Source organism: Tachysurus vachellii, chromosome 1, assembly GCF_030014155.1.
Source record: "Tachysurus vachellii isolate PV-2020 chromosome 1, HZAU_Pvac_v1, whole genome shotgun sequence".
NCBI classification, from domain to species: Eukaryota; Metazoa; Chordata; class Actinopteri; order Siluriformes; family Bagridae; genus Tachysurus; species Tachysurus vachellii.
In genome coordinates this window covers 37,285,771-37,313,286 of record NC_083460.1, presented here as the reverse complement: position 1 = coordinate 37,313,286, position 27,516 = coordinate 37,285,771, and the positions used below count along the sequence as shown (strand labels likewise).

The following is a 27,516-nucleotide window of genomic DNA, read 5'->3' as shown; positions in this document are numbered from 1 at the left end:
TCTGATCAGTTGAGCTGTTTAGGTTTTGGACAAGATTTCGGTAAGTTTTACTGATTTAATTTATGAGAGCATGAGGTGTTCAAGAACTAAGTAGTATGAGGCTGATTGTTATGGTTATGGAGTTACGGAAGTTATGGAGTTATGAAGTTGTGGAGAATAAGATTCAGCTTTAATAATTATAAAAGACGTGTAATTAATTCTTTAGATAATTTGTTCTTCCATATTATTGTAATGTTCACAAGAACACTCATGAATTGTATTTGAACAGGTTCAATCTTTACTTATATAACTGTTAAAATGTATTCTGTTTATGTTTACGTTTTACTCTAATACGAAAAAAGCCACAACACTTTTATTTGCCTTTGCATACTGTTATGTGTTATCACTACTAAATCAATCAATTTATCTATTCATAATAGAGAGCTGTTGATATGAAACTTCTCTATGTTATGGTTCTGCTGATCTTTGGAGCCATTTCTGATGATGGCTGTAATGAAGCAGTAAATAAGATGGGTACAATTATTTTTTATTTTTATAAATAGACCACATATAAATAGACTTTATAAATAGTCTAAATAGAGTTTGGTACATAAAATGATCAGAAATAAGACATAGTGACAAGAAAATCAAAGTATTTCATAATTTTATTACTATTTAATTGTTTTTTTTTAATTAATAAATTATCTGACCAGCTGTCTAGCTATCTGTCCATCCATCTATCCATCCATCCAATATTATTTTCCAGTGGACTGTGGCTTACTTATATATTTCTTCTTATATATAATTTTTCACCTCATTTCACTTCTTTTTTCACTTCTTTTTAAATGGTGTCATTTTTTTTCTGTTTATTTTTTATTTTTGTGACTAAACTCAAGATAAAGAAAATATCGCATGCAATGTCATGAATTGCAAATCAGCTGAAATGATTGCATTTATACCCAACATGGATGTGACAAGCCAAAAACAACAGATGTGCAAGGAAAAAAGTGCTTCAGACAAATCCATCAGGTAGTAAAGCATTACAATTCAAACACGCTACTCAGTGCTACGATACTATGACTTTGTAAACTGAGTTTGAAAGATACATTAATATTTTTTTGCAACACAGGGCAGAGAAATGCTACATCGGTCAGCTCATCAATGTAACCTTTGACAAGCCAAATGCAACCTATGAGTACGAGAACTTTATTATGACTGTAGTTAAGATGAATATGATGAACCCCATAAATGGCAGCCATGTAAAGATCTCTGCTCAAAAGGTAACACACATTTATTCTAGAATAAATCAGAAATGAAACTAAATGTACTGGGCAGTATATAAATAATAATAAATAATAAGCCTGGGGCAGCGAATATGTGCAGTAGCTACTGAATTAATAACACAGTATGAATGGGAAATTACACAATGTTATAATAGAAACCTCTAACAGGTGTAAAAATATCTATAATATTTGCAAGCATTAGTAATACTGATAATAATAATAATAATAATAATAATAATAACAATAATAATAACAATAATAATAACAATAATAATTATTATTATTATTGTTATTATTATTATTATTAGTATTATTATTATTGCTATTATTATTATTATTGTTATTATTATTATTGTTATTATTATTATTATTAATAATAATTAGTAATAAATATGTGTAATAGAAATATGGACATTGTATATACAACAGTATCCAGATTATCCATGGATAATATCTAATGGTTAGCATATACAGGGAATATACAGATATTTCAATATAACCTAGGATGCATACAATATATCTACAATTATATAGTAGATGAAGTTTTTTTTTTATTGCCACACATTACATTAGAGAACAGTGGAATACTTTTCACATATCACAGTTTTTGAAGGTTGGGGTATGAGCACAGGGTGAGCCATGATGCAGCACTCCTAGAGCAGAGAGGGTTAAGGGGCATGAGTTGTGCTGTAGGTCAGTACAGAGGAGTTTAAGGTGGAGGTGAGGCTACGTCAAGGATTTGAGTCCATTCTTGTTTGCTATGGTGATGGACAGGTTGACGGATGAAGCCAGACAGGTATCTTTATGGACAATGATGTTTGCGGATGACACTGTGATCTGTAATGAGAGTAGGGAGCAGGTGGAGGAATACCTGGAACACAAGGTGGAGGTCTGCTCTGGAAAGAAGAGGAATGAAAGTCAGTCGTAGTTAAACATGTGTATGAACAAGAGGGCGTGAAGTAGAATAGTGAGGTTACAGGGGGATGAGTTAAAGAAGGTGCAGGAATTAAAGTATTTGGGTCAACCGTCCAGTGTATCAGGGCAAGAATAAAATAAAATGTGTACAAGACCTCTGCTGTATGGGTTAGAGATTGTAGCAGTGAGGAAAAGACATGAGGCAGAGATGGAGGTAGCAGAGATAAGGATGATGAGGTTCTCTTTAGGAGTGACGAGGATGGACAGGATTAGGAACGAGCACATCAGAGGGACAGCTCAGGTTGGCTGTTTTGGGGACAAGGTCAGAAAGGCTAGATTGAGATGGTTTGGACATGTACAGAGGAGGGAGATGGTTATATTGGTAGAAGGATGTTGGAGATGGAGCTGCCAGGTAAGAGGTCAAGAGGAAGGACAAAGAGGAGATATATGGATGTGTTAAATGAGGACATGGAGTTAATTGGTGCAAGAGTAGAGGATACAGTACCTGGAAGGAACAACAGTTAGTGAATGGGATTGGAGGTGTCCCGGATGATTTTGTGTGCTCTACCTGAAGATGTGCCGTAGCTGGTGGACCACACTGTGATGGAGTTGGTCAGGATGCTCTCAGTAGTGAAGACATTAACTTGGTAAGAGTTGTGGAGACAGAAGAACTTCTTTCAGTCGCCTGAGAAACTTAAGACGTTGTTATGGCTTCCTAACTAAAATGAAAGTATTATGGTGCCAGGTCAGATCTTTAGAGATGTGGACATCCAGGAACTTGAAGCTGTAGACACCGTCTACTTAAATCTAATTGATGTCAATGGAGATTTCAGATTTCCTAGAGAGTCCACAACGAGCTCTTTTTTTATTCTCCTCAGGATTGAGGGCGAGGTTATTTTCGGAACACTTTGCTGCTAGTCTTTTAGTCTTCACTTTGCTGCTAATCTCCTCCCTTTAGTGTCTGATAAACTGTCAGTTCTCCTGTTATAGAAAATACATTAATAATGTAATTTAAGAATTACATTACCATATTTGGCAGACACCCTTACCCAGAGTGAATTATCTCATTAAATTTATCTCATTTATACTAAGCAGTTGAGCGTGCACTTGAGGGTTAAGGGCCTTGGTCAAGGGCCTTGGTCAAGGGCCCAGCAGTGGCTGATGGTGATCAGGGGATTTGAAGTCCCAGTCTTCCAATCAGTAGTCCAACACCTTAAACAGTACTGTGATGTAAGGATAGATTGGCTTGAAGAAATAATAATAACTAAAAACACCTGACAGTTAAGACGACCAAAATAATGAACTCCTTTCTCTTTGAAGTGATTAAGTAAATGGCATCTGATATCCGTCTCTATTGTTTCATAGCTGTCTGAAGATGATCCACCCATTAACGTATTCATCCCCACTAAACCTTTTCTAAATGCCACAGTGAACCAGAGCAAAGTTGCTATAGTGATATATCCCTGTGCTCATCAGTTTACAGTAAGTCTTACCTAAACCATCGAAATCTCTTTAAATAATGAATGTTTCTGCTGAATGCTTGAGTTAATATTTTTTCCCATAATATAAGTCTTCATACATTTCTGCTCATTTTCACAGAATGACTCGAATATTCTGCTGAGGTCCAAAGTCATCCGCATCGAATCTGTCGGATGCAAGATAAAGGACTTGTCCGATCAAATTGTTATCAATTTTCCATGGAAAAGCAGTGAAATAATAGATGTAAGTTGTATTATATTTTTGAGATCACAGTTTTGTCATCCATAGCATTCTGTCTAGGTTTGTGGCACTTTCTTCACAAAAAGTCAGATAAACTACACATCGACATGATTCGCAACTATAACATGATTCGCATTTGAAATTTACAATTGTGTTTTTTCTTTAATTCGTCACATTGTATGTTTCATATTTTTTTTATACGTAGGTCATTATAGGTAGGTTTCATTTTTTTAAAGTGTTTTTTACGTGCTGCACTTATTTTCATGTTATTTTCACAAATTGGGCATGTGTTTTTATTTATTTTTATTATTTGTAGCCATTTTTTTACAGGGTTCTTTCATTTTATATAGGTCATGGGTTTTATTTTGATAGGTCTTTTTTTTTATATGTTATTAATTTCTTTTTTCCCCAACCTAATTTTTAATATTCTATTTTCAATCTATTTTTATTCTTTTTTTTTTTTTTTTATTACTATCATTGTTATTATTTTCACACAAGTTATACACAGCTTTCACTTTTAGTGCATTTTTTAATTTGTGTGTATATGTTATATTTTTATTTAATTTTTTTTTGCATGATTGATTGACTGTCACATCTGAGCCATTGTTGTTTAGAGGACGTGAGAAGTGTTTACCTTAATTTCAGGCCATAACAGGTTAAAACCCATGTTCACATATCATTCATATAATCACATGTGGTTATTTTTTATAGGGAAGCCACAATCTGTCATGCCAGTACTATGATGAAACAGGTATGTAGAAATGTTTCGAGTTTTAGTTTGTTATTGGTGGTGCAATAGTGATGTGAACTGACCGTGACGAGAACCTGAATTCAGAATTAACATTCAAAATGCATTTAGATTTAAGTTGTAAGTAAAAAAAATGATTACATTGACTCTAAACTTTATCTAAAATTGTAAACAAAATGAGGTGTGTGTAGATTGGTAGAGATGATTGGTTGGTTTATAGCTTTATAATTCGAATATTTGGTATCGATGCCTGTATCATGTTAATACTCTTCACGAGTTACATTACATTACGGCATTTAGTAGATGCCCTTATCTAGAGCAACTTTATACAACTGAGCAGTTGAGGGTTTAGGGCCTTGCTCAGGGGCCTTGCAGTGGTTGCCTGGTTGACATAGGAATCAAACTCACAACCTTCCGATTGGTAGTCTAGCACCTTAACCGCTAGGCTTACACATCCACACAGTTAAGACTACTAAGTACACCTATTATACTAGATTACTCACCATGGAGGTTAAAGGTAATTTTTTTTTACCAAATCACCCTTAGTCTAGGTTTCAACTAGTAGATTATAAGGAAGTAACCAAGTTCCCTGTTAAACACCCTGTCACTGTATACAGTATCGTGTAGGTACTGAAATGTTCCTGTGTATCAGGCAGTTTATATCTATTATACTGCCAGCGCCCCCTACTGACTTTTCCCTTCACATCTCCCTGCAGATTATACTGTAACTTAGTGATTACTCCATGCTATTTACTGTATAGCAATCAAAGATAATGACACATTAAGCCCTTAAACTCAAACTCAAACAACTAATAATAATTACTACTGTTATTAACTGGACTGGAGATTAAAAGATTAAGAATTAGTCAAGTGTATATCACATCAGTTGTTCATAGGAAGATCACAGAAACACAATTGACTCGACTCAGACCTATCTGTCATGAGAGGGGTGAAAAATATACAATCAAATTCAGGGATAGCAGAGATGGGGTTTTATTAATAAAATAACGAACCCAACACACACAGGGAAACACTAGGTGGGAAACTGAGCAACTAAAATACAAAACAAGAAATACAAGAAAATACCAGACAGGAAAACTGAAAAGTACAAAATCCAAAAAACATAAATAATTAAATTAAATTAAATTAAATTAAATTAAATTAAATTAAATTAAATTAAATTAAATTAAATTAACAGAGGGGCATGGTGGCTTATTGGTTAGCACGTTTGCCTCACACCTCCAGGGTTGGGGGTTCGAATCCCGCCTCCGCCTTGTGTGTGTGGAGTTTGCATGTTCTCCCCGTGCCTCGGGGGTTTCCTCGGGGGTTTTTCTCTGGAAAATTGTCCGTAGTGTGTGATTGTGTGAGTGAATGAGAGTGTGTGTGTGCCCTGCGATGGGTTGGCACTCCGTCCAGGGTGTATCCTGCCTTGATGCCCAATGACGTCTGAGATAGGCACAGGCTCCCCGTGACCTGAGGTAGTTCTGATAAGCGGTAGAAAATGAGTGAATGAATGAAAAATGAAATGAAATGAAATGAAATGAAATGAAATGAAATGAAATTAAATTAAATTAAATTAAATTAAATTAGAGCCCACCGGTAACAAACGACTAGGACTCAACAAAAGCACATGAAAAACAACAGATAATAAATAGGGAGGCTAATTAGCAAGCATTGAGGAACATGTACAGTATGTAAACACACACGAGAACGCACAAGACACAAGAAAAAACTAACCCCTGCCAAACCGCCCTCTTGTGTTCAGGCAGGGAATTGTCTAAACCTTAATGACACCCAAATGCTTGAAGTGTCCAGCATTGTTTTTCAATCTTATTCATTCTGACACACAGAATCCTTCCTGTCTGCAGATATTATGTTAAAACTAACCAGAGAATCTTATTTGGTCCCATTTAGCGAACCGTTGGAGTGACAAGGGGTCTTTCACCAACCTGGAGAACAACACTGTAAACTGCTCATATAATCACATGACCCTCTTTGCTGTATTTCTGGTAAGCACAGAATCAGTATCAGAAATCTAGTGAGTAAACTACTGCAGTTGTGGTAATAAATCTGTATATCTGTTTGTGTGTTTCTTACTCTTTAGGTGCCCATGAAGCAGCAGCAACAGGAAAAATTGCCCTGTAGTAATGACACAGGTTGTGGTCTTTTGTGTTTTTTTTTTTTTTTTTCATCACTCACTATTCATTGTTCATTAATTAACTTGTTTATCCTACAGCAATAATCAGTGTATTGTGGTTTACTTGTTTCTTTATGTTTTCTCTTTATGCAGATGAGAACTATAACAGCACAGAATTGAAATTTCAAAAGAACCATTCTACATCACTCTGTACCTGGGGAGAGGATCGGTGTTATGTAGAGTGCTGTTCTGTCAATCTCACCACGAACATAACTGGTGTGAAAATCATAACAAATCAGGCACCAAATTATACAATCACAGGTCAAGACAAAACTCAACTGGTCTTTAGTATGAATGAGTCACAATTTGAGTTTTCTTGAATGAATCTGCAATTTCTTAGCATTAATTTAAGTGATACATTATTCGGTATTTGTTAATTAGTCGTATTATAACCCTAACCATAATCCTTTTTTTATTTTAAATAACATTTTAGATGAGAAAATCATCACATGTAACATCACAAAGTGTAACTCAGATGAAATGAATACATCTATAAACCTCAAGTAAGAAAACAAACAAACTCAGATAAAGAACTGATCGGTATTTGTCTAGAAAATTTGACAGACAGATATGTTGATTTCTGTGCAACACAGGAAAGAGAAGGATTTCATCGATGAGCAGATCAACTCAACGTTTGATGGGCCGAACATAACCAAAAACTGCATGATTTTTTATGTGACTGTTTTTAATGTAAGTATGTTGAACCCAGTTAATGGGAGTGTAAAGATCTCTGCTCCAAAGGTAACCAACCATCAGTCATTGCCGATTCTAAATTGAATAAGGAATCAAACACTGAAATAGGAAAATAGTCAAATACATGATGTAATGTTGCAATGTAGCTTAACAAGAAGCAGAATTACTGTTACCACTCTGAAGTGGATTATTTTTCAATAACAACACATCACAAATTACTCTATTCCTCCTAAACCGTGGCAATTTTCCAACATCTGCAAAATGTCAATGCTACTCACTGTTACTAATGTTGTGGCATTTTCAAGACGTGTAACAAAAGTTTGTTCACTTACATTATAGCAGCTACAAAGAGTCTCTCGCCAGACTTTTATTCTTCTGGCTCTTGAAGTTAACACCTAAAAAAAATTAGGATAAAATCCCCTGTATCTGTGAATGAGTAGTTATTCTAGAAACAACAACATATTAAAATGAGTGCATTAATATAAATGTGATTTGAGTTGGAAATACTGTTGGAGCTGATGTGATAGTAGTTATTAGAATCATGAGCTTGCCATGTTGTGATATAATAATGAATAAACTTGTAGGAATATTAGTGCTAGAAACATCCAACAATTAAAACCACCAAGATAATGAAAATATTTTGTTTCAGAATGTTTAAGTGAATGATGTGTGATCTGAATAAAATCTGTCTTTACTGTCTGATAGTGGTCTGATCAGGATCCACCCATAGATGTATTCTTCCCTATTAATTCATCTACAAATTATCATTCCCATGTCGCTGTAGTGAGATACGGAACTGCTGAAAAGTTTAAAGTAAGTTTTAGTACATCTTCACAATAGTTTTAAATGGCATATATTTCTAATAGATGCTCAAGCTTTTCCCCCCTGAATATAAATCCATATAACGTTTCTGCACATTTCCACAGAATAACGCAAACACTAGGTTGATGTCCCAAATTATTCGTGTTGAAACCATAGGATCTGAGCGCAAGAACTTGACCAATCTGCTTGTTATCAAGTTTCCAGTGAACTGTACCGAAACAAACCTCGTAAGTGAATACACAAATATGTTTTTTCAGATCATAGTTTGGGCATCCTTATAATCTTTTTCAGGCTCATGGCACTTTCTTCCCTTACAGAAAAGTCTCATAAACTTCACATGTAAATTATCAAATGATTTATGTTTTACATTGGCACACATGGATTTGCACATAAGAAAAGTGTTTGGGTTTCATTTCTTTTCATGGTTATTTTTAATATGTGATTTTTGCACATAATTTATGTTTTTTTTTCCTCACATGATTTTTTGCACCCGTATTACACACCTTTTATTTAGTGATTTATTTTGTTTAAATAGCGGATTTATCAAATCAAATCAATTTAATGAACCAATTGAATGAAATTAGTCAAACGTACTAATGATCCATTTGTTTTTATGTTACATGTAGTACATCTGGTTTAATTGTTCAGATGTGATGTGCTTTAATCACGTGATTATTGTAAAGTTTATTGTTTTATATTCTAATGATATAATCATGTGTGTGGAAAAAAGTCAGAAAATGTTATTTTATCTATTTGTTCATTATTCTGTTGTGTTTATTCTAATAGAAAAACTCTAAGCTGTCATGTATGTTCTATGATGAAAAAGGTATGGAGGACTTTTTTTCAAGTCCTGAAAAGTTTTATTTACTTGTACACATGGGGTTGGATTAAAACCTTTGTTTATATGTTTATTAAACTGCATAAAGTATAGATGTAACTATGGAGGTCTTAAAAGGCCATGCATTATTATATTTTTTTCTTTTTTGTTTTGTCATGATAACTTAATTTCTTGTTATCTCGATATAAACTTATTGTCGTGATCACGACTTTATTTTAGATAGATAGATAGATAGATAGATAGATAGATAGATAGATAGATAGATAGATAGATAGATAGTTTATAATTCAAATAATTTATAATAAAATAAAATGAACATTTACATAAGAAATATTGCCATCATTTGAATGCAAAATTTAAAATATACACATACTTATTTTTTTTTTCAAATGTAGTGTGTTTGTTTATATATATATATATATATATATATATATATAGTACAGGTAGGATGTACAGGTAGGATTCTGTGTGTAAACATGAAGTAGACGATTGGAAAATGATGCTGGACACTCAAGTCAGTTTTCATTAGATGGATATATATATTTATATCCATCTAATGAAAACTGACTTGAGTGTCCAACATCGGTTTTTAATCGTCTGCTTTATGTTTACACACAGAATCCTACCTGTTTGCAGCTACTATGATAAAACTAACCAAAAGTGTCTTATTTGGTCCCATTTAGCGAACCGTTGGAGTGACAAGGGGTCTTTCACCAACCTGGAGAACAACACTGTAAACTGCTCATATAATCACATGACCCTCTTTGCTGTATTTCTGGTAAGCACCGAATCAGTATCAGAAATCTAGTGAGTAAACTACTGCAGTTGTGGTAATAAATCTGTATATCTGTTGGTATGTTTGTGTGTTTCTTACTCTTTAGGTGCCCATGAAGCAGCAGCAGGAAAATCTGCCCTGTAGTAATGACACAGGTTGTGGTCTTTTGTGTTTTTTGTTTTTTTTTCATCACTCACTATTCATTGTTCATTAATTAACTTGTTTATCCTACAGCAATAATCAGTGTATTGTGGTTTACTTGTTTCTTTATGTTTTCTCTTTATGCAGATGAGAACTATATTTTCTTCAACAGCACAGAATTGAAATTTCAAAAGAACCATTCTACATCACTCTGTACCTGGGGAGAGGATCGGTGTTATGTAGAGTGCTGTTCTGTCAATCTCACCACGAACATAACTGGTGTGAAAATCATTACAAATCAGGCACCAAATTATACAATCACAGGTCAAGACAAAACTCAGCTGGTCTTTAGAATGGGTGAGTCACAGTTTGAGTTTTCTTGAATGAATCTGCAATTTCTTAGCATTAATTTAAGTGATACATTATTCGGTATTTGTTAATTAGTCGTATTATAACCCTAACCATAATCCTTTTTTTATTTTAAATAACATTTTAGATGAGAAAATCATCACATGTAACATCACAAAGTGTAACTCAGATGAAATGAATACATCTATAAACACAATGGACTTCACAAGACTAATTAAAGCACTGGATATGTGTAATAAATCATTTCCTGCAGATATAAACCTCAAGTAAGAAAACAAACAAACTCAGAACTGATCGGTATTTGTCTAGAAAATTTGACAGACAGATATGTTGATTTCTGTGCAACACAGGAAAGAGAAGGATTTCATCGATGAGCAGATCAACTCAACGTTTGATGGGCCGAACATAACCAAAAACTGCATGATTTTTTATGTGACTGTTTTTAATATAAGAATGTTGAACCCAGTTAATGGGAGTGTAAAGATCTCTGCTCCAAAGGTAACCAACCATCAGTCATTGCCGATTCTAAATTGAATAAGGAATCAAACACTGAAATAGGAAAATAGTCAAATACATGATGTAATGTTGCAATGTAGCTTAACAAGAAGCAGAATTACTGTTACCACTCTGAAGTGGATTATTTTTCAATAACAACACATCACAAATTACTCTATTCCTCCTAAACCGTGGCAATTTTCCAACATCTGCAAAATGTCAATGCTACTCACTGTTACTAATGTTGTGGCATTTTCAAGACGTGTAACAAAAGTTTGTTCACTTACATTATAGCAGCTACAAAGAGTCTCTCGCGAGACTTTTATTCTTCTGGCTCTTGAAGTTAACACCTAAAAAAAATTAGGATAAAATCCCCTGTATCTGTGAATGAGTAGTTATTCTAGAAACAACAACATATTAAAATGAGCGCATTAATATAAATGTGATTTGAGTTGGAAATACTGTTGGAGCTGATGTGATAGTAGTTATTAGAATCATGAGCTTGCCATGTTGTGATATAATAATGAATAAACTTGTAGGAATATTAGTGCTAGAAACATCCAACAATTAAAACCACCAAGATAATGAAAATATTTTGTTTCAGAATGTTTAAGTGAATGATGTGTGATCTGAATAAAATCTGTCTTTACTGTCTGATAGTGGTCTGATCAGGATCCACCCATAGATGTATTCTTCCCTATTAATTCATCTACAAATTATCATTCCCATGTCACTGTAGTGAGATACGGAACTGCTGAAAAGTTTAAAGTAAGTTTTAGTACATCTTCACAATAGTTTTAAATGGCATATATTTCTAATAGATGCTCAAGCTTTTTCCCCCTGAATATAAATCCATATAACGTTTCTGCACATTTCCACAGAATAACGCAAACACTAGGTTGATGTCCCAAATTATTCGTGTTGAAACCATAGGATCTGAGCGCAAGAACTTGACCAATCTGCTTGTTATCAAGTTTCCAGTGAACTGTACCGAAACAAACCTCGTAAGTGAATACACAAATATGTTTTTTCAGATCATAGTTTGGGCATCCTTATAATCTTTTTCAGGCTCATGGCACTTTCTTCCCTTACAGAAAAGTCTCATAAACTTCACATGTAAATTATCAAATGATTTATGTTTTACATTGGCACACATGGATTTGCACATAAGAAAAGTGTTTGGGTTTCATTTCTTTTCATGGTTATTTTTAATATGTGATTTTTGCACATAATTTATGTTTTTTTTTCCTCACATGATTTTTTGCACCCGTATTACACACCTTTTATTTAGTGATTTATTTTGTTTAAATAGCGGATTTATCAAATCAAATCAATTTAATGAACCAATTGAATGAAATTAGTCAAACGTACTAATGATCCATTTGTTTTTATGTTACATGTAGTACATCTGGTTTAATTGTTCAGATGTGATGTGCTTTAATCACGTGATTATTGTAAAGTTTATTGTTTTATATTCTAATCATATAATCATGTGTGTGGAAAAAAGTCAGAAAATGTTATTTTATCTATTTGTTCATTATTCTGTTGTGTTTATTCTAATAGAAAAACTCTAAGCTGTCATGTATGTTCTATGATGAAAAAGGTATGGAGGACTTTTTTTCAAGTCCTGAAAAGTTTTATTTACTTGTACACATGGGGTTGGATTAAAACCTTTGTTTATATGTTTATTAAACTGCATAAAGTATAGATGTAACTATGGAGGTCTTAAAAGGCCATGCATTATTATATTTTTTTCTTTTTTGTTTTGTCATGATAACTTAATTTCTTGTTATCTCGATATAAACTTATTGTCGTGATCACGACTTTATTTTAGATAGATAGATAGATAGATAGATAGATAGATAGATAGATAGATAGATAGATAGATAGATAGATAGTTTATAATTCAAATAATTTATAATAAAATAAAATGAACATTTACATAAGAAATATTGCCATCATTTGAATGCAAAATTGAAAATATACAAATAATTATTTTTTTTTTCAAATGTAGTGTGTTTGTTTATATATATATATATATATATATATATATATATATATATATATATATATATATATATAGTACAGGTAGGATGTACAGGTAGGATTCTGTGTGTAAACATGAAGTAGACGATTGGAAAATGATGCTGGACACTCAAGTCAGTTTTCATTAGATGGATATATATATTTATATCCATCTAATGAAAACTGACTTGAGTGTCCAACATCGGTTTTTAATCGTCTGCTTTATGTTTACACACAGAATCCTACCTGTTTGCAGCTACTATGATAAAACTAACCAAAAGTGTCTTATTTGGTCCCATTTAGCGAACCGTTGGAGTGACAAGGGGTCTTTCACCAACCTGGAGAACAACACTGTAAACTGCTCATATAATCACATGACCCTCTTTGCTGTATTTCTGGTAAGCACCGAATCAGTATCAGAAATCTAGTGAGTAAACTACTGCAGTTGTGGTAATAAATCTGTATATCTGTTGGTATGTTTGTGTGTTTCTTACTCTTTAGGTGCCCATGAAGCAGCAGCAGGAAAATCTGCCCTGTAGTAATGACACAGGTTGTGGTCTTTTGTGTTTTTTGTTTTTTTTTCATCACTCACTATTCATTGTTCATTAATTAACTTGTTTATCCTACAGCAATAATCAGTGTATTGTGGTTTACTTGTTTCTTTATGTTTTCTCTTTATGCAGATGAGAACTATATTTTCTTCAACAGCACAGAATTGAAATTTCAAAAGAACCATTCTACATCACTCTGTACCTGGGGAGAGGATCGGTGTTATGTAGAGTGCTGTTCTGTCAATCTCACCACGAACATAACTGGTGTGAAAATCATAACAAATCAGGCACCAAATTATACAATCACAGGTCAAGACAAAACTCAACTGGTCTTTAGTATGAATGAGTCACAATTTGAGTTTTCTTGAATGAATCTGCAATTTCTTAGCATTAATTTAAGTGATACATTATTCGGTATTTGTTAATTAGTCGTATTATAACCCTAACCATAATCCTTTTTTTATTTTAAATAACATTTTAGATGAGAAAATCATCACATGTAACATCACAAAGTGTAACTCAGATGAAATGAATACATCTATAAACCTCAAGTAAGAAAACAAACAAACTCAGATAAAGAACTGATCGGTATTTGTCTAGAAAATTTGACAGACAGATATGTTGATTTCTGTGCAACACAGGAAAGAGAAGGATTTCATCGATGAGCAGATCAACTCAACGTTTGATGGGCCGAACATAACCAAAAACTGCATGATTTTTTATGTGACTGTTTTTAATGTAAGTATGTTGAACCCAGTTAATGGGAGTGTAAAGATCTCTGCTCCAAAGGTAACCAACCATCAGTCATTGCCGATTCTAAATTGAATAAGGAATCAAACACTGAAATAGGAAAATAGTCAAATACATGATGTAATGTTGCAATGTAGCTTAACAAGAAGCAGAATTACTGTTACCACTCTGAAGTGGATTATTTTTCAATAACAACACATCACAAATTACTCTATTCCTCCTAAACCGTGGCAATTTTCCAACATCTGCAAAATGTCAATGCTACTCACTGTTACTAATGTTGTGGCATTTTCAAGACGTGTAACAAAAGTTTGTTCACTTACATTATAGCAGCTACAAAGAGTCTCTCGCCAGACTTTTATTCTTCTGGCTCTTGAAGTTAACACCTAAAAAAAATTAGGATAAAATCCCCTGTATCTGTGAATGAGTAGTTATTCTAGAAACAACAACATATTAAAATGAGTGCATTAATATAAATGTGATTTGAGTTGGAAATACTGTTGGAGCTGATGTGATAGTAGTTATTAGAATCATGAGCTTGCCATGTTGTGATATAATAATGAATAAACTTGTAGGAATATTAGTGCTAGAAACATCCAACAATTAAAACCACCAAGATAATGAAAATATTTTGTTTCAAAATGTTTAAGTGAATGATGTGTGATCTGAATAAAATCTGTCTTTACTGTCTGATAGTGGTCTGATCAGGATCCACCCATAGATGTATTCTTCCCTATTAATTCATCTACAAATTATCATTCCCATGTCGCTGTAGTGAGATACGGAACTGCTGAAAAGTTTAAAGTAAGTTTTAGTACATCTTCACAATAGTTTTAAATGGCATATATTTCTAATAGATGCTCAAGCTTTTTCCCCCTGAATATAAATCCATATAACGTTTCTGCACATTTCCACAGAATAACGCAAACACTAGGTTGATGTCCCAAATTATTCGTGTTGAAACCATAGGATCTGAGCGCAAGAACTTGACCAATCTGCTTGTTATCAAGTTTCCAGTGAACAGTACCGAAACAAACCTCGTAAGTGAATACACAAATATGTTTTTTCAGATCATAGTTTGGGCATCCTTATAATCTTTTTCAGGCTCATGGCACTTTCTTCCCTTACAGAAAAGTCTCATAAACTTCACATGTAAATTATCAAATGATTTATGTTTTACATTGGCACACATGGATTTGCACATAAGAAAAGTGTTTGGGTTTCATTTCTTTTCATGGTTATTTTTAATGTGATTTTTGCACATAATTTATGTTTTTTTTTCCTCACATGATTTTTTGCACCCGTATTACACACCTTTTATTTAGTGATTTATTTTGTTTAAATGGCGGATTTATCAAATCAAATCAATTTAATGAACCAATTGAATGAAATTAGTCAAACGTACTAATGATCCATTTGTTTTTATGTTACATGTAGTACATCTGGTTTAATTGTTCAGATGTGATGTGCTTTAATCACGTGATTATTGTAAAGTTTATTGTTTTATATTCTAATCATATAATCATGTGTGTGGAAAAAAGTCAGAAAATGTTATTTTATCTATTTGTTCATTATTCTGTTGTGTTTATTCTAATAGAAAAACTCTAAGCTGTCATGTATGTTCTATGATGAAAAAGGTATGGAGGACTTTTTTTCAAGTCCTGAAAAGTTTTATTTACTTGTACACATGGGGTTGGATTAAAACCTTTGTTTATATGTTTATTAAACTGCATAAAGTATAGATGTAACTATGGAGGTCTTAAAAGGCCATGCATTATTATATTTTTTTCTTTTTTGTTTTGTCATGATAACTTAATTTTCTTGTTATCTCGACATAAACATATTGTCGTGATCACGACTTTATTTTAGATAGATAGATAGATAGATAGATAGATAGATAGATAGATAGATAGATAGATAGATAGATAGATAGATAGTTTATAATTCAAATAATTTATAATAAAATAAAATGAACATTTACTAAGAAGTATTGCCATCATTTGAATGCAAAATTGAAAATATACAAATTAATCTTTTTTTTTCAAATGTAGTGTATTTGTTTATGTATAATATATATATATATATATATAGTACAGGTAGGATGTACAGGTAGGATTCTGTGTGTAAACATGAAGTAGACAATTGGAAAATGATGCTGGACACTCAAGTCAGTTTTCATTAGATGGATATATATATTTATATCCATCTAATGAAAACTGACTTGAGTGTCCAACATCGGTTTTTAATCGTCTGCTTTATGTTTACACACAGAATCCTACCTGTTTGCAGCTACTATGATAAAACTAACCAAAAGTGTCTTATTTGGTCCCATTTAGCGAACCGTTGGAGTGACATGGGGTCTTTCACCAACCTGGAGAACAACACTGTAAACTGCTCATATAATCACATGACCCTCTTTGCTGTATTTCTGGTAAGCACCGAATCAGTATCAGAAATCTAGTGAGTAAACTACTGCAGTTGTGGTAATAAATCTGTAAATCTGTTGGTATGTTTGTGTGTTTCTTACTCTTTAGGTGCCCATGAAGCAGCAGCAGGAAAATCTGCCCTGTAGTAATGACACAGGTTGTGGTCTTTTGTGTTTTTTGTTTTTTTTTCATCACTCACTCTTCATTGTTCATTAATTAACTTGTTTATCCTACAGCAATAATCAGTGTATTGTGGTTTACTTGTTTCTTTATGTTTTCTCTTTATGCAGATGAGAACTATATTTTCTTCAACAGCACAGAATTGAAATTTCAAAAGAACCATTCTACATCACTCTGTACCTGGGGAGAGGATCGGTGTTATGTAGAGTGCTGTTCTGTCAATCTCACCACGAACATAACTGGTGTGAAAATCATAACAAATCAGGCACCAAATTATACAATCACAGGTCAAGACAAAACTCAGCTGGTCTTTAGAATGGGTGAGTCACAGTTTGAGTTTTCTTGAATGAATCTGCAATTTCTTAGCATTAATTTAAGTGATACATTATTCTGTATTTGTTAATTAGTCGTATTATAACCCTAACCATAATCCTTTTTTTATTTTAAATAACATTTTAGATGAGAAAATCATCACATGTAACATCACAAAGTGTAACTCAGATGAAATGAATACATCTATAAACACAATGGACTTCACAAGACTAATTAAAGCACTGGATATGTGTAATAAATCATTTCCTGCAGATATATACCTCAAGTAAGAAAACAAACAAACTCAGAACTGATCGGTATTTGTCTAGAAAATTTGACAGACAGATATGTTGATTTCTGTGCAACACAGGAAAGAGAAGGATTTCATCGATGAGCAGATCAACTCAACGTTTGATGGGCCGAACATAACCAAAAACTGCATGATTTTTTATGTGACTGTTTTTAATATAAGAATGTTGAACCCAGTTAATGGGAGTGTAAAGATCTCTGCTCCAAAGGTAACCAACCATCAGTCATTGCCGATTCTAAATTGAATAAGGAATCAAACACTGAAATAGGAAAATAGTCAAATACATGATGTAATGTTGCAATGTAGCTTAACAAGAAGCAGAATTACTGTTACCACTCTGAAGTGGATTATTTTTCAATAACAACACATCACAAATTACTCTATTCCTCCTAAACCGTGGCAATTTTCCAACATCTGCAAAATGTCAATGCTACTCACTGTTACTAATGTTGTGGCATTTTCAAGACGTGTAACAAAAGTTTGTTCACTTACATTATAGCAGCTACAAAGAGTCGCTTGCGAGACTTTTATTCTTCTGGCTCTTGAAGTTAACACCTAAAAAAAATTAGGATAAAATCCCCTGTATCTGTGAATGAGTAGTTATTCTAGAAACAACAACATATTAAAATGAGTGCATTAATATAAATGTGATTTGAGTTGGAAATACTGTTGGAGCTGATGTGATAGTAGTTATTAGAATCATGAGCTTGCCATGTTGTGATATAATAATGAATAAACTTGTAGGAATATTAGTGCTAGAAACATCCAACAATTAAAACCACCAAGATAATGAAAATATTTTGTTTCAGAATGTTTAAGTGAATGATGTGTGATCTGAATAAAATCTGTCTTTACTGTCTGATAGTGGTCTGATCAGGATCCACCCATAGATGTATTCTTCCCTATTAATTCATCTACAAATTATCATTCCCATGTCGCTGTAGTGAGATACGGAACTGCTGAAAAGTTTAAAGTAAGTTTTAGTACATCTTCACAATAGTTTTAAATGGCATATATTTCTAATAGATGCTCAAGCTTTTTCCCCCTGAATATAAATCCATATAACGTTTCTGCACATTTCCACAGAATAACGCAAACACTAGGTTGATGTCCCAAATTATTCGTGTTGAAACCATAGGATCTGAGCGCAAGAACTTGACCAATCTGCTTGTTATCAAGTTTCCAGTGAACAGTACCGAAACAAACCTCGTAAGTGAATACACAAATATGTTTTTTCAGATCATAGTTTGGGCATCCTTATAATCTTTTTCAGGCTCATAGCACTTTCTTCCCTTACAGAAAAGTCTCATAAACTTCACATGTAAATTATCAAATGATTTATGTTTTACATTGGCACACATGGATTTGCACATAAGAAAAGTGTTTGGGTTTCATTTCTTTTCATGGTTATTTTTAATATGTGATTTTTGCACATAATTTATGTTTTTTTTTCCTCACATGATTTTTTGCACCCGTATTACACACCTTTTATTTAGTGATTTATTTTGTTTAAATGGCGGATTTATCAAATCAAATCAATTTAATGAACCAATTGAATGAAATTAGTCAAACGTACTAATGATCCATTTGTTTTTATGTTACATGTAGTACATCTGGTTTAATTGTTCAGATGTGATGTGCTTTAATCACGTGATTATTGTAAAGTTTATTGTTTTATATTCTAATCATATAATCATGTGTGTGGAAAAAAGTCAGAAAATGTTATTTTATCTATTTGTTCATTATTCTGTTGTGTTTATTCTAATAGAAAAACTCTAAGCTGTCATGTATGTTCTATGATGAAAAAGGTATGGAGGACTTTTTTTCAAGTCCTGAAAAGTTTTATTTACTTGTACACATGGGGTTGGATTAAAACCTTTGTTTATATGTTTATTAAACTGCATAAAGTATAGATGTAACTATGGAGGTCTTAAAAGGCCATGCATTATTATATTTTTTTCTTTTTTGTTTTGTCATGATAACTTAATTTTCTTGTTATCTCGATATAAACTTATTGTCGTGATCACGACTTTATTTTAGATAGATAGATAGATAGATAGATAGATAGATAGATAGTTTATAATTCAAATAATTTATAATAAAATAAAATGAACATTTACATAAGTATTGCCATCATTTGAATGCAAAATTGAAAATATACAAATTAATCTTTTTTTTTCAAATGTGTGTTTGAAATGTGTGTTTGTTTATGTATAATATATATATATATATATATATATATATATATATATATATATATATATATATATATATATATATATATATATAGTACAGGTAGGATGTACAGGTAGGATTCTGTGTGTAAACATGAAGTAGACAATTGGAAAATGATGCTAGACACTCAAGTCTGTTTTCATTAGATGGATATATATATTTATATCCATCTAATGAAAACTGACTTGAGTGTCCAACATCGTTTTTTAATTGTCTGCTTTATGTTTACACACAGAATCCTACCTGTTTGCAGCTATTATGATAAAACTAACCAAAAGTGTCTTATTTGGTCCCATTTAGCGAACCGTTGGAGTGACATGGGGTCTTTCACCAACCTGGACAATTTTAAAAGCGACAACATTGTAAACTGCTCATATAATCACATGACCCCATTTGCTGTATTTCTGGTAAGCACTGAATCAGTATCAGAAATCTAGTGAGTAAACTACTATAGTTGTGGTAATAAATCGGTATTCTCTGTCTATCTATTTGTGTCTTTTTGTGTTTGTGTGTTTCTTACTCTTTAGGTGTTTGTGGAGTGGCAGCAGCAAAACCTGTCCTGTAGAAATTACTCAGGTTGTGGTCTTTTGTGTTTTTTTCTTTTCCCTAACTCACCATTATCCTACAATGTTTACAGCGGATGATAGCTTACTGTCTTCTCTTTATGCAGATCATAGGACTAAGAACTTTTTTATCTACAACAGCACAGAATTGAAAATTAAAGAGACGCTTACTACATTACTCTGTACCTGGGGAGATCATCAGTGTTATGTAGATTGCAGTTTTGCTAATCATTCCACAAACCTAATGGATCTGAATAATGTAACATATGAGGTTCAGAATTATACAATCACACTTCAAAGCATAAAACTTGTCTTTAATATAAGTAAGCCACAATTTCAGTTTTTGAATAAATCTAAAGCAGTTTTTCTGTTTTCATAAATTCAATTATTTTTCTATACAAAAATAATTTGTTTACAATTTGTTTGTCTTTTATCTTTAGGTGAGATCACGTGTAATGTCACACAGTGTAAATCTGATGAAATAAAAACTTTGTTAATTAACTTATCCAGTTCTAGCGACCTGAAAGACTTAAAGAAAATAGCACAAGTAAAACGAATGTGTGAAACATCGTTGACATCTGACAGTAGCTTTATATATACATACATTAGGTAAGCAAAATAAAAAAATCAAAATAAACTGCTTAGTGTTCATGAATTTAGACTGAAAAATATGTCCTTGTCTGTGCAACACAGAGCAGAGAAAAAGTACATAGAGTTCCTCATCAACTCCCCATTTAATGGAACATCCAAAAATTATGACCTAGAGGAATTTAACATGACTGTAGTTAAGATGGATATGATGAACACCACAGATCTCACGCTTGTACAGATCTCTGCTCCAAAGGTAACACACCTCACATGACACTTAACTTGTTTTTAACCTGCCTAAGTTCTCACACACCACCCCACTGCTGTGCTCCCATTACTGGCTTCTGGTAGCTGCAGGCATCAGATTCAAAACACTGATGCTTCTACAAAGCAAAAAATGGACCAGTATGCTCCTACGTTAAAGCTCTTATCACCGTCTCTCAGGGTAAGAGTTAGGTATACAGCAAGACTCTTTTCTGTTCTGGCACAAAGGTGGCGGAACGGACTTCCTCTAGATGTCCGAATAGGATATCACTGGATATCTCCACTGGAGTCTCCAGAGAGAAAGCTTTACAATATGATTACATGATTATTTTTTCTCTTTGTTTTTTTGTTCGTAATATAATGCAGCCAGAATATTGTCTGCTTAAGCTTAGCTAAGACAACTGAGCTTAAACAATGTAGCTTGTCTGCCATACAGTCCCTCTGAATCAGCTGTTACCATAGATTTAATAACCTATTAGTATGAGCGCATTAAGATAAATACGTGATTTGAAATATATGACCAGAACTACTCTCAGAGCCGATGGTATAAAAAATGAATCGAATCCTGATTAACAATCAGAACTGAGAATTCAACAGTGCTGTGGTATAATGATTCATATATTTGTGGGACCTAATGATTAAAACCACCCGGATTATTAACACTTTTATTACCAAGTGTTTACATGAATGGCATATGACAAAAACAGTCTCCGTCTTTACTGTCTGTTACTGCAGGTGCCTAATAATAATCTTCCTGTGGAGATTTTTGTCCCTACTGAAGCTTTTAAAAATGTCTCCACGGAGCAGTGCAAAGTTGGCATAGTAACATATCCTTCTGCCAGCCAGTTTATGGTGAGTCTTAAGCAAACTTTCATAATCCCTTAAGATACTAATGACATGTATATAGTGTACAGTATAAATAAGTCTACAGGATATCCCCTTTTTTCATATATTTACAGAATGACTTCTCCCAAGATATTAGGAGCAAAGTCATTCGCGTTGAAGCTAATGGACGTGTGCTTAAGGACTTGTCCAATCGACTTGTTATCAACTTTACACTGAACTATAGTGAAAAAATACCAGTGAGTGATCATCTGTATAGAGTATTTGTTACATAGAAGTTTTGGCATCTTTATAATCTTTTCCAGGCTTGTGACCTGATTCATTTACTTTCAAACGTGATTTTTACATAGGATTCATTTAGCTACAGGTTCAGATGTGATGTATGTGTGTATAATTGTACATGGTATATGGGTTATTTGCTCCAATTGTTAATTCTGCTCTTATGTTTACTGTCACAGGAAAACTATAACCTGTCATGTCAGTTCTATGATGAAAACGGTATGTAGGATTTTGTAAATTGCATAGATTTGTTATTGATAGTTGCAATAGTCATGAGAATGGATAGTGATGAGAACGTGATCTTGTAATAATCTTATACAAATGGAGTTGAATTAAAGTCACAAGAACAGGTAGATATACTGTAGTTTCACTGCCTCTGAACTTAATGTACTATTGTACCATTTTATACAAAATGAGGTGTGTAAACTGGCAGTGATGATTGGTTGGTTATAATGAAATAAAGTATGCTCTATAAGCTCCATAATTTGTATGATATTTAGTAATGATGCATGCATCGTGTTAATACACCAGACGAGTAAAAACCACTAATATCCTGGGTGAAATACTTAAAAAATAAAAAAATATCAAAATTCTTTATTATAATACAAATTGTCATACTGTGTATGTGTTGGAACGTGCTTGGCTTTAAAAGGAATAAAACCCTAATAAACAATGAAGTAAACAGTAGCAGTCACATTACAATAATCATGACACATTAAGCCATTAAATTCCTTGTACCTATTAATAATACTAATACTAGAACAATAATAATAACGATAATGATAATGATAATGATAATAATAATAATAATAATAATAATAATAATAATAATAATAATTATTATTATTATTATTATTATAATAATAATTATTATTATTATTATTATTATTATTATTATTATTATCGTTGTTATTATTATTGTTGTTTTGTTCATTATTATTATTATTATTTTTGTTATAATAATAATAATAATTATTATTATTATTATTATTATTGTTATTATTATTATTATTATTGAAATAAAAACAAAAGTTATGTTTACTTATTTAATAAATGTATTAAATTAATTAATTTTATTATTTTTTTTAATAAATACTATTACATCTTTACATTAATGTCTTTATGTATTCACATTTTAATCTTTTTAATTCATTAATTAATAATAGCATATATTCAAATTAAATTTATAATAATGAAACAGAAATAAATTGAAACTTTAAAAAACTAAATAAAGAGTGAATTATCAAACAAATGGCAAACAAAAATGAAGTCTACAGTATTATCAGATTGACTCAGAGCAGCTCAGAAACATCACAGAAACCCAACTGATTCAATCCAATCTTTTGTAAACTGTTTTTTAACACATTCATTGTAATCAGTGTACGCACAGGATACTATCTGTTGGTAGATATTAGGCTAAAATTAACCACAGATTTTTATTTGGTCCTGAATAGTGTACAAGTGGGCTCCCAGGGGGTCTTTTACAGACCTGGAGAATTTTAACAGCAGCGGCACTGTAAGCTGTTCATATGATCACATGACTCCATTTGCTGTACTTCTGGTAAGCCTTGAATTAGTATCAGAAATTAAAGAAAGTAAGAAAATGTGTTATACTATAATTTTTCGAAGAAATCTCTATTTTTGTGCTTGTTTGTGTTTTCTATCTCTCTTATTAGGCTAATCCAGAATTGGATAGTAAGCAGTGGAAAATCATGTCCTCTATTAGTTACATAGGCTGCAGTTTTTCATCGTTTTTCTCGGCAGTCACGATCTTCCTCTACACTTTCATGAAGTGTGTATTAAATTTACATGTATATGTGATGATGTTTTAGTGATATATATATTAAGTGGCTATTATTCTAGCAGTTTCCATAATGAGCTACTTTGCAAGTAATTTCGAGTGTCTTATAAGGATGAATACTAGGCAGAGAAGGCACTTAAGCACTTGGTTTTTTTTTACTGTGTCATTCCATACCTAAAGACATATTATTAATGTAGACATTGTAGTCAAGGGTTTGAGCTACTGATCAGAAAGGTTGTGAGTTCAAATCCCAGCACTATGATTTCACTTGGTTTTTGAGATATTTGTGTCTCAAGATACATAAATACTCCACAACTTCTCAGTTTTTAGTGCTTTGGAGAGATGCATCAGCCAAATGTCAACTATTCAGAGTTAGACTCGTTAACTTCAGTGACCTCTTTACACATTTAGAGTCACCATTCCATTTTACCAGCATGTTTTTTGGGAGTTAGGTGGAAATGGGAGAACATGCAGATATGTGGAGAACATGCAAAATTCCACACAAACAATAAGCCCAGATTCAAGCTAGTAATTTTCTTGTTCATGCACCTTAAGACACTCAGAGATTCCCCCATTCCTATGTCAGTGTTTTTTAATGATGGTGCTGAAGAGTTAATACATCACTCCAAATCTATACTCTGTTTTTACAGGAGCTCAAACAGAGACACTTCCATCCATATCCATGTGTCTCTGAGTGCGGCCCTTTTCCTTCTCAACATCAGCTTCTTGTTCACTGAATGGGGAGCCACATGGTCTCAAAACAGTGCATGTGTCTTGATAGCAGTGATAATAGAGTACAGCCTCTTGTCCTGTTTCTCCTGGATGGCCATTGAAGCCATACACTTGTACTTCCTTCTAATCAAAGTGTTCAACACCTACATCAAGCACTACATGATCAAGCTGTCTCTCTTTGGATGGGGTGAGAAATCGGACCATGTGTCCCACACTGCAAAACACTACAATATACGAACAATGACTAATAATTTTTTTTATTTTTTTGCAATTATCCAAATATGCCAATCATGTGGCTGTAGAGCCATGCATTCTAACTGAATCTGAATACTAACAATTGTGAAAAATTGAGAAAAGTCTCCAGTTCTGGCTCTCTGTAGATAGAAATCTGGTTCTTGACTGATGTGGTTTTCTGCTCTTGTAGCTTCCAGCTGCCACATGATTGGCTGATAGATAGATAATTGCATAAATATCCAGGTATACATATTAAAGTGTTCAGTGTATGTATAGCACACATAATATTCTGGATTATTTTTTGTTCCAGGAATGCCTGCTCTCCTCGTTGGAGGAAGTCTGTGTGTTTATGGAAAAAGACCTTTTTATGGCACCACAGGAATAACATTATCAGACACAAATGAAGTGATGAAATTGTAAGTAAAAACATTTAAAATGTCTTGCAGTTTGTATCTTAAAACTGTTTTTTAAATCCCCAAAACACATTTGTGAATGCTAGTCAAAAGCTCTACAGGGCTGTATTAAAATAAACCTATATGAAATTCTTTGCTGTTTGATACTAAAAAGCATGTACAATTTGTACTACACAGCTGCTGGATTACTGACATCCGCTTTCTGTATGGCATGAACATCACCTACTTCTCCATAATATTCCTGTTTAACATGTCCATTCTGGTGGCAGTGATATGTCAGATCTATAAGCTCCGGCGCATGAATGTCAGAGGCAGTAGGTTTTTATCTCGTAAAGACATTTGCACTGTCCTGGGTCTGACCTTCCTGTTGGGAATGACATGGGGTTTGGCTTTCTTAACATCAGGATACACAAACTACACCGTTCTTTACCTCTTCTGTATCTGCAACACCCTGCAAGGTATGTATCAGTAAACTAAAGAATGCTTTGTAAAAACATTAATTTATTGATTTCTATTTCTAATATTAATGCAAAACTGTAAGCAAAAATAATTATGGCCCAATTCTATAATATATGCAGATGCACAATTGAATATGCATAAATCTGAATATACACATCTGCAAAGGTGTACTTTACCCTGTGGATCCTGGGAACATTTCCCTACCGCTCCTTTTTTTTTAAATGTATTTTGTTGAAAAAGTTATTTATAAAAGCTTGTTGGAGAAACCAATCTGACAAGTCCTGTAAAACAAGTCCACTTTCATGGATTTAGATTCTTAACAGCGATGAAATAACACAATCCAGATGAGAAAATGATCCCATGATTTAATCACTTTGCTTTACTTCCTTTCTTTGTTCATGGGCTTTCGGTGAAACAGTATCTAGGTTATTTCAGCAAAATTAGAACATCAGGTGAAGAGAGACATTTGTGAAACCTGGTTGAATGGTTGTCTATGATGACCCCACACCCATCCACAGGGTATGAGGGCAGGAATTAATCGTTTTTGTAATAGAGACAGTGAAATTCCTAAATCAAACCCTCAGCAGCTTTAAGCTTACTACTGCATTTCTACTTGCGCATCGAGAGCCAATCAACACCGACTCTGATATCACCATGGAAAGTGTGACCAAAGTTAAAATGAAAACTGAACAGACTGAGCATGAATTCAACCTACTCAATAAAAAAAAGCTTAAGTATAGGTTTTTTTTATGATGTTAACTTTTGTCTTTTTGTTGACGTGCAGGGTTTTTTCTGTTCCTGTGGTTTTACGCAACAATGAAGAAGAAGAGGAGACTGGTGGCACAATCCTCAACTATGTCCAGCCCGTTGAGTGCTCCAGTCAAGACTATGGAAAGCAGCTTTTCCTACTGATCAGATATTACATGTCATTTAGCTATCAAGACAAGAACCGAAACAAGACTACTCATTTTGTGGAAGTGATGACGAAACGTCAGTACTCTTATTCTTTTACTGTGATATCGTTCAGAACTTTTGGTCTAATATAAACTCTCATTTTAGATGAACAACCTTTTATTGCACAGTCCTTTAATTTACAAGCTGTTTGCTATGAGATACGTTTTATTATTATTATTATTATTATTATTATTATTATTATTATTGTTGGGATATAACCCACTTTAATTTAATTGTCAATGTTTTCATTTTATTTTATTTGAATTGATTTGATTTATTCATGTATTCTTTTGAACCCGTGTCGTTACATGTTACATGTTACCGCGATGTTTTTTATAAGGCGTTTGTACAATAACAATTGTGTTTCTTCAAAATAAATAAATAAATAAATAAAAAGAGAAGAGAAAGTAATGAGTTATTGAACCCTACCCCATGACGAGTTTCATAATCAGTTGCATGGTTCACTTTTTCCCATCAAAAGCAACTGTTTCATACTACCAACGTTAAGACGAATGACGCACATTGTTCTAGAGAACATAAAGTGCGTGTTTAATATGTATCATGATCCAGACTTGATGATTTAGATGAATTCTTCATCACATTTACACTGATCTGATGTGATA

At 32.9% G+C, this 27,516-nt stretch overlaps 1 protein-coding gene across 1 annotated transcript; it reads left to right on the top strand.

Annotated features, from left to right (window-relative positions):
* On the top strand, positions 1–27,516 carry LOC132856557 (uncharacterized). Its single transcript, XM_060886144.1, has 53 exons — positions 1–40; positions 420–513; positions 876–1,008; positions 1,109–1,259; positions 3,543–3,659; positions 3,777–3,899; positions 4,608–4,647; positions 6,559–6,653; positions 6,749–6,800; positions 6,935–7,102; positions 7,275–7,344; positions 7,435–7,582; positions 8,240–8,347; positions 8,461–8,583; positions 9,143–9,182; positions 9,878–9,972; positions 10,076–10,124; positions 10,258–10,467; positions 10,607–10,745; positions 10,830–10,977; positions 11,635–11,742; positions 11,856–11,978; positions 12,538–12,577; positions 13,303–13,397; positions 13,501–13,549; positions 13,683–13,859; positions 14,032–14,101; positions 14,192–14,339; positions 14,997–15,104; positions 15,218–15,340; positions 15,898–15,937; positions 16,637–16,731; positions 16,835–16,883; positions 17,017–17,226; positions 17,366–17,504; positions 17,589–17,736; positions 18,394–18,501; positions 18,615–18,737; positions 19,297–19,336; positions 20,064–20,170; positions 20,291–20,339; positions 20,434–20,649; positions 20,767–20,935; positions 21,020–21,170; positions 21,914–22,030; positions 22,138–22,260; positions 22,480–22,519; positions 23,755–23,861; positions 23,977–24,092; positions 24,752–25,020; positions 25,378–25,483; positions 25,658–25,938; positions 26,724–27,516. The coding sequence occupies exons 2-53, from the start codon at positions 432–434 to the stop codon at positions 26,849–26,851; spliced, it is 6,063 nt and encodes a 2,020-aa protein (XP_060742127.1). The 5' UTR covers positions 1–40; positions 420–431; the 3' UTR covers positions 26,852–27,516.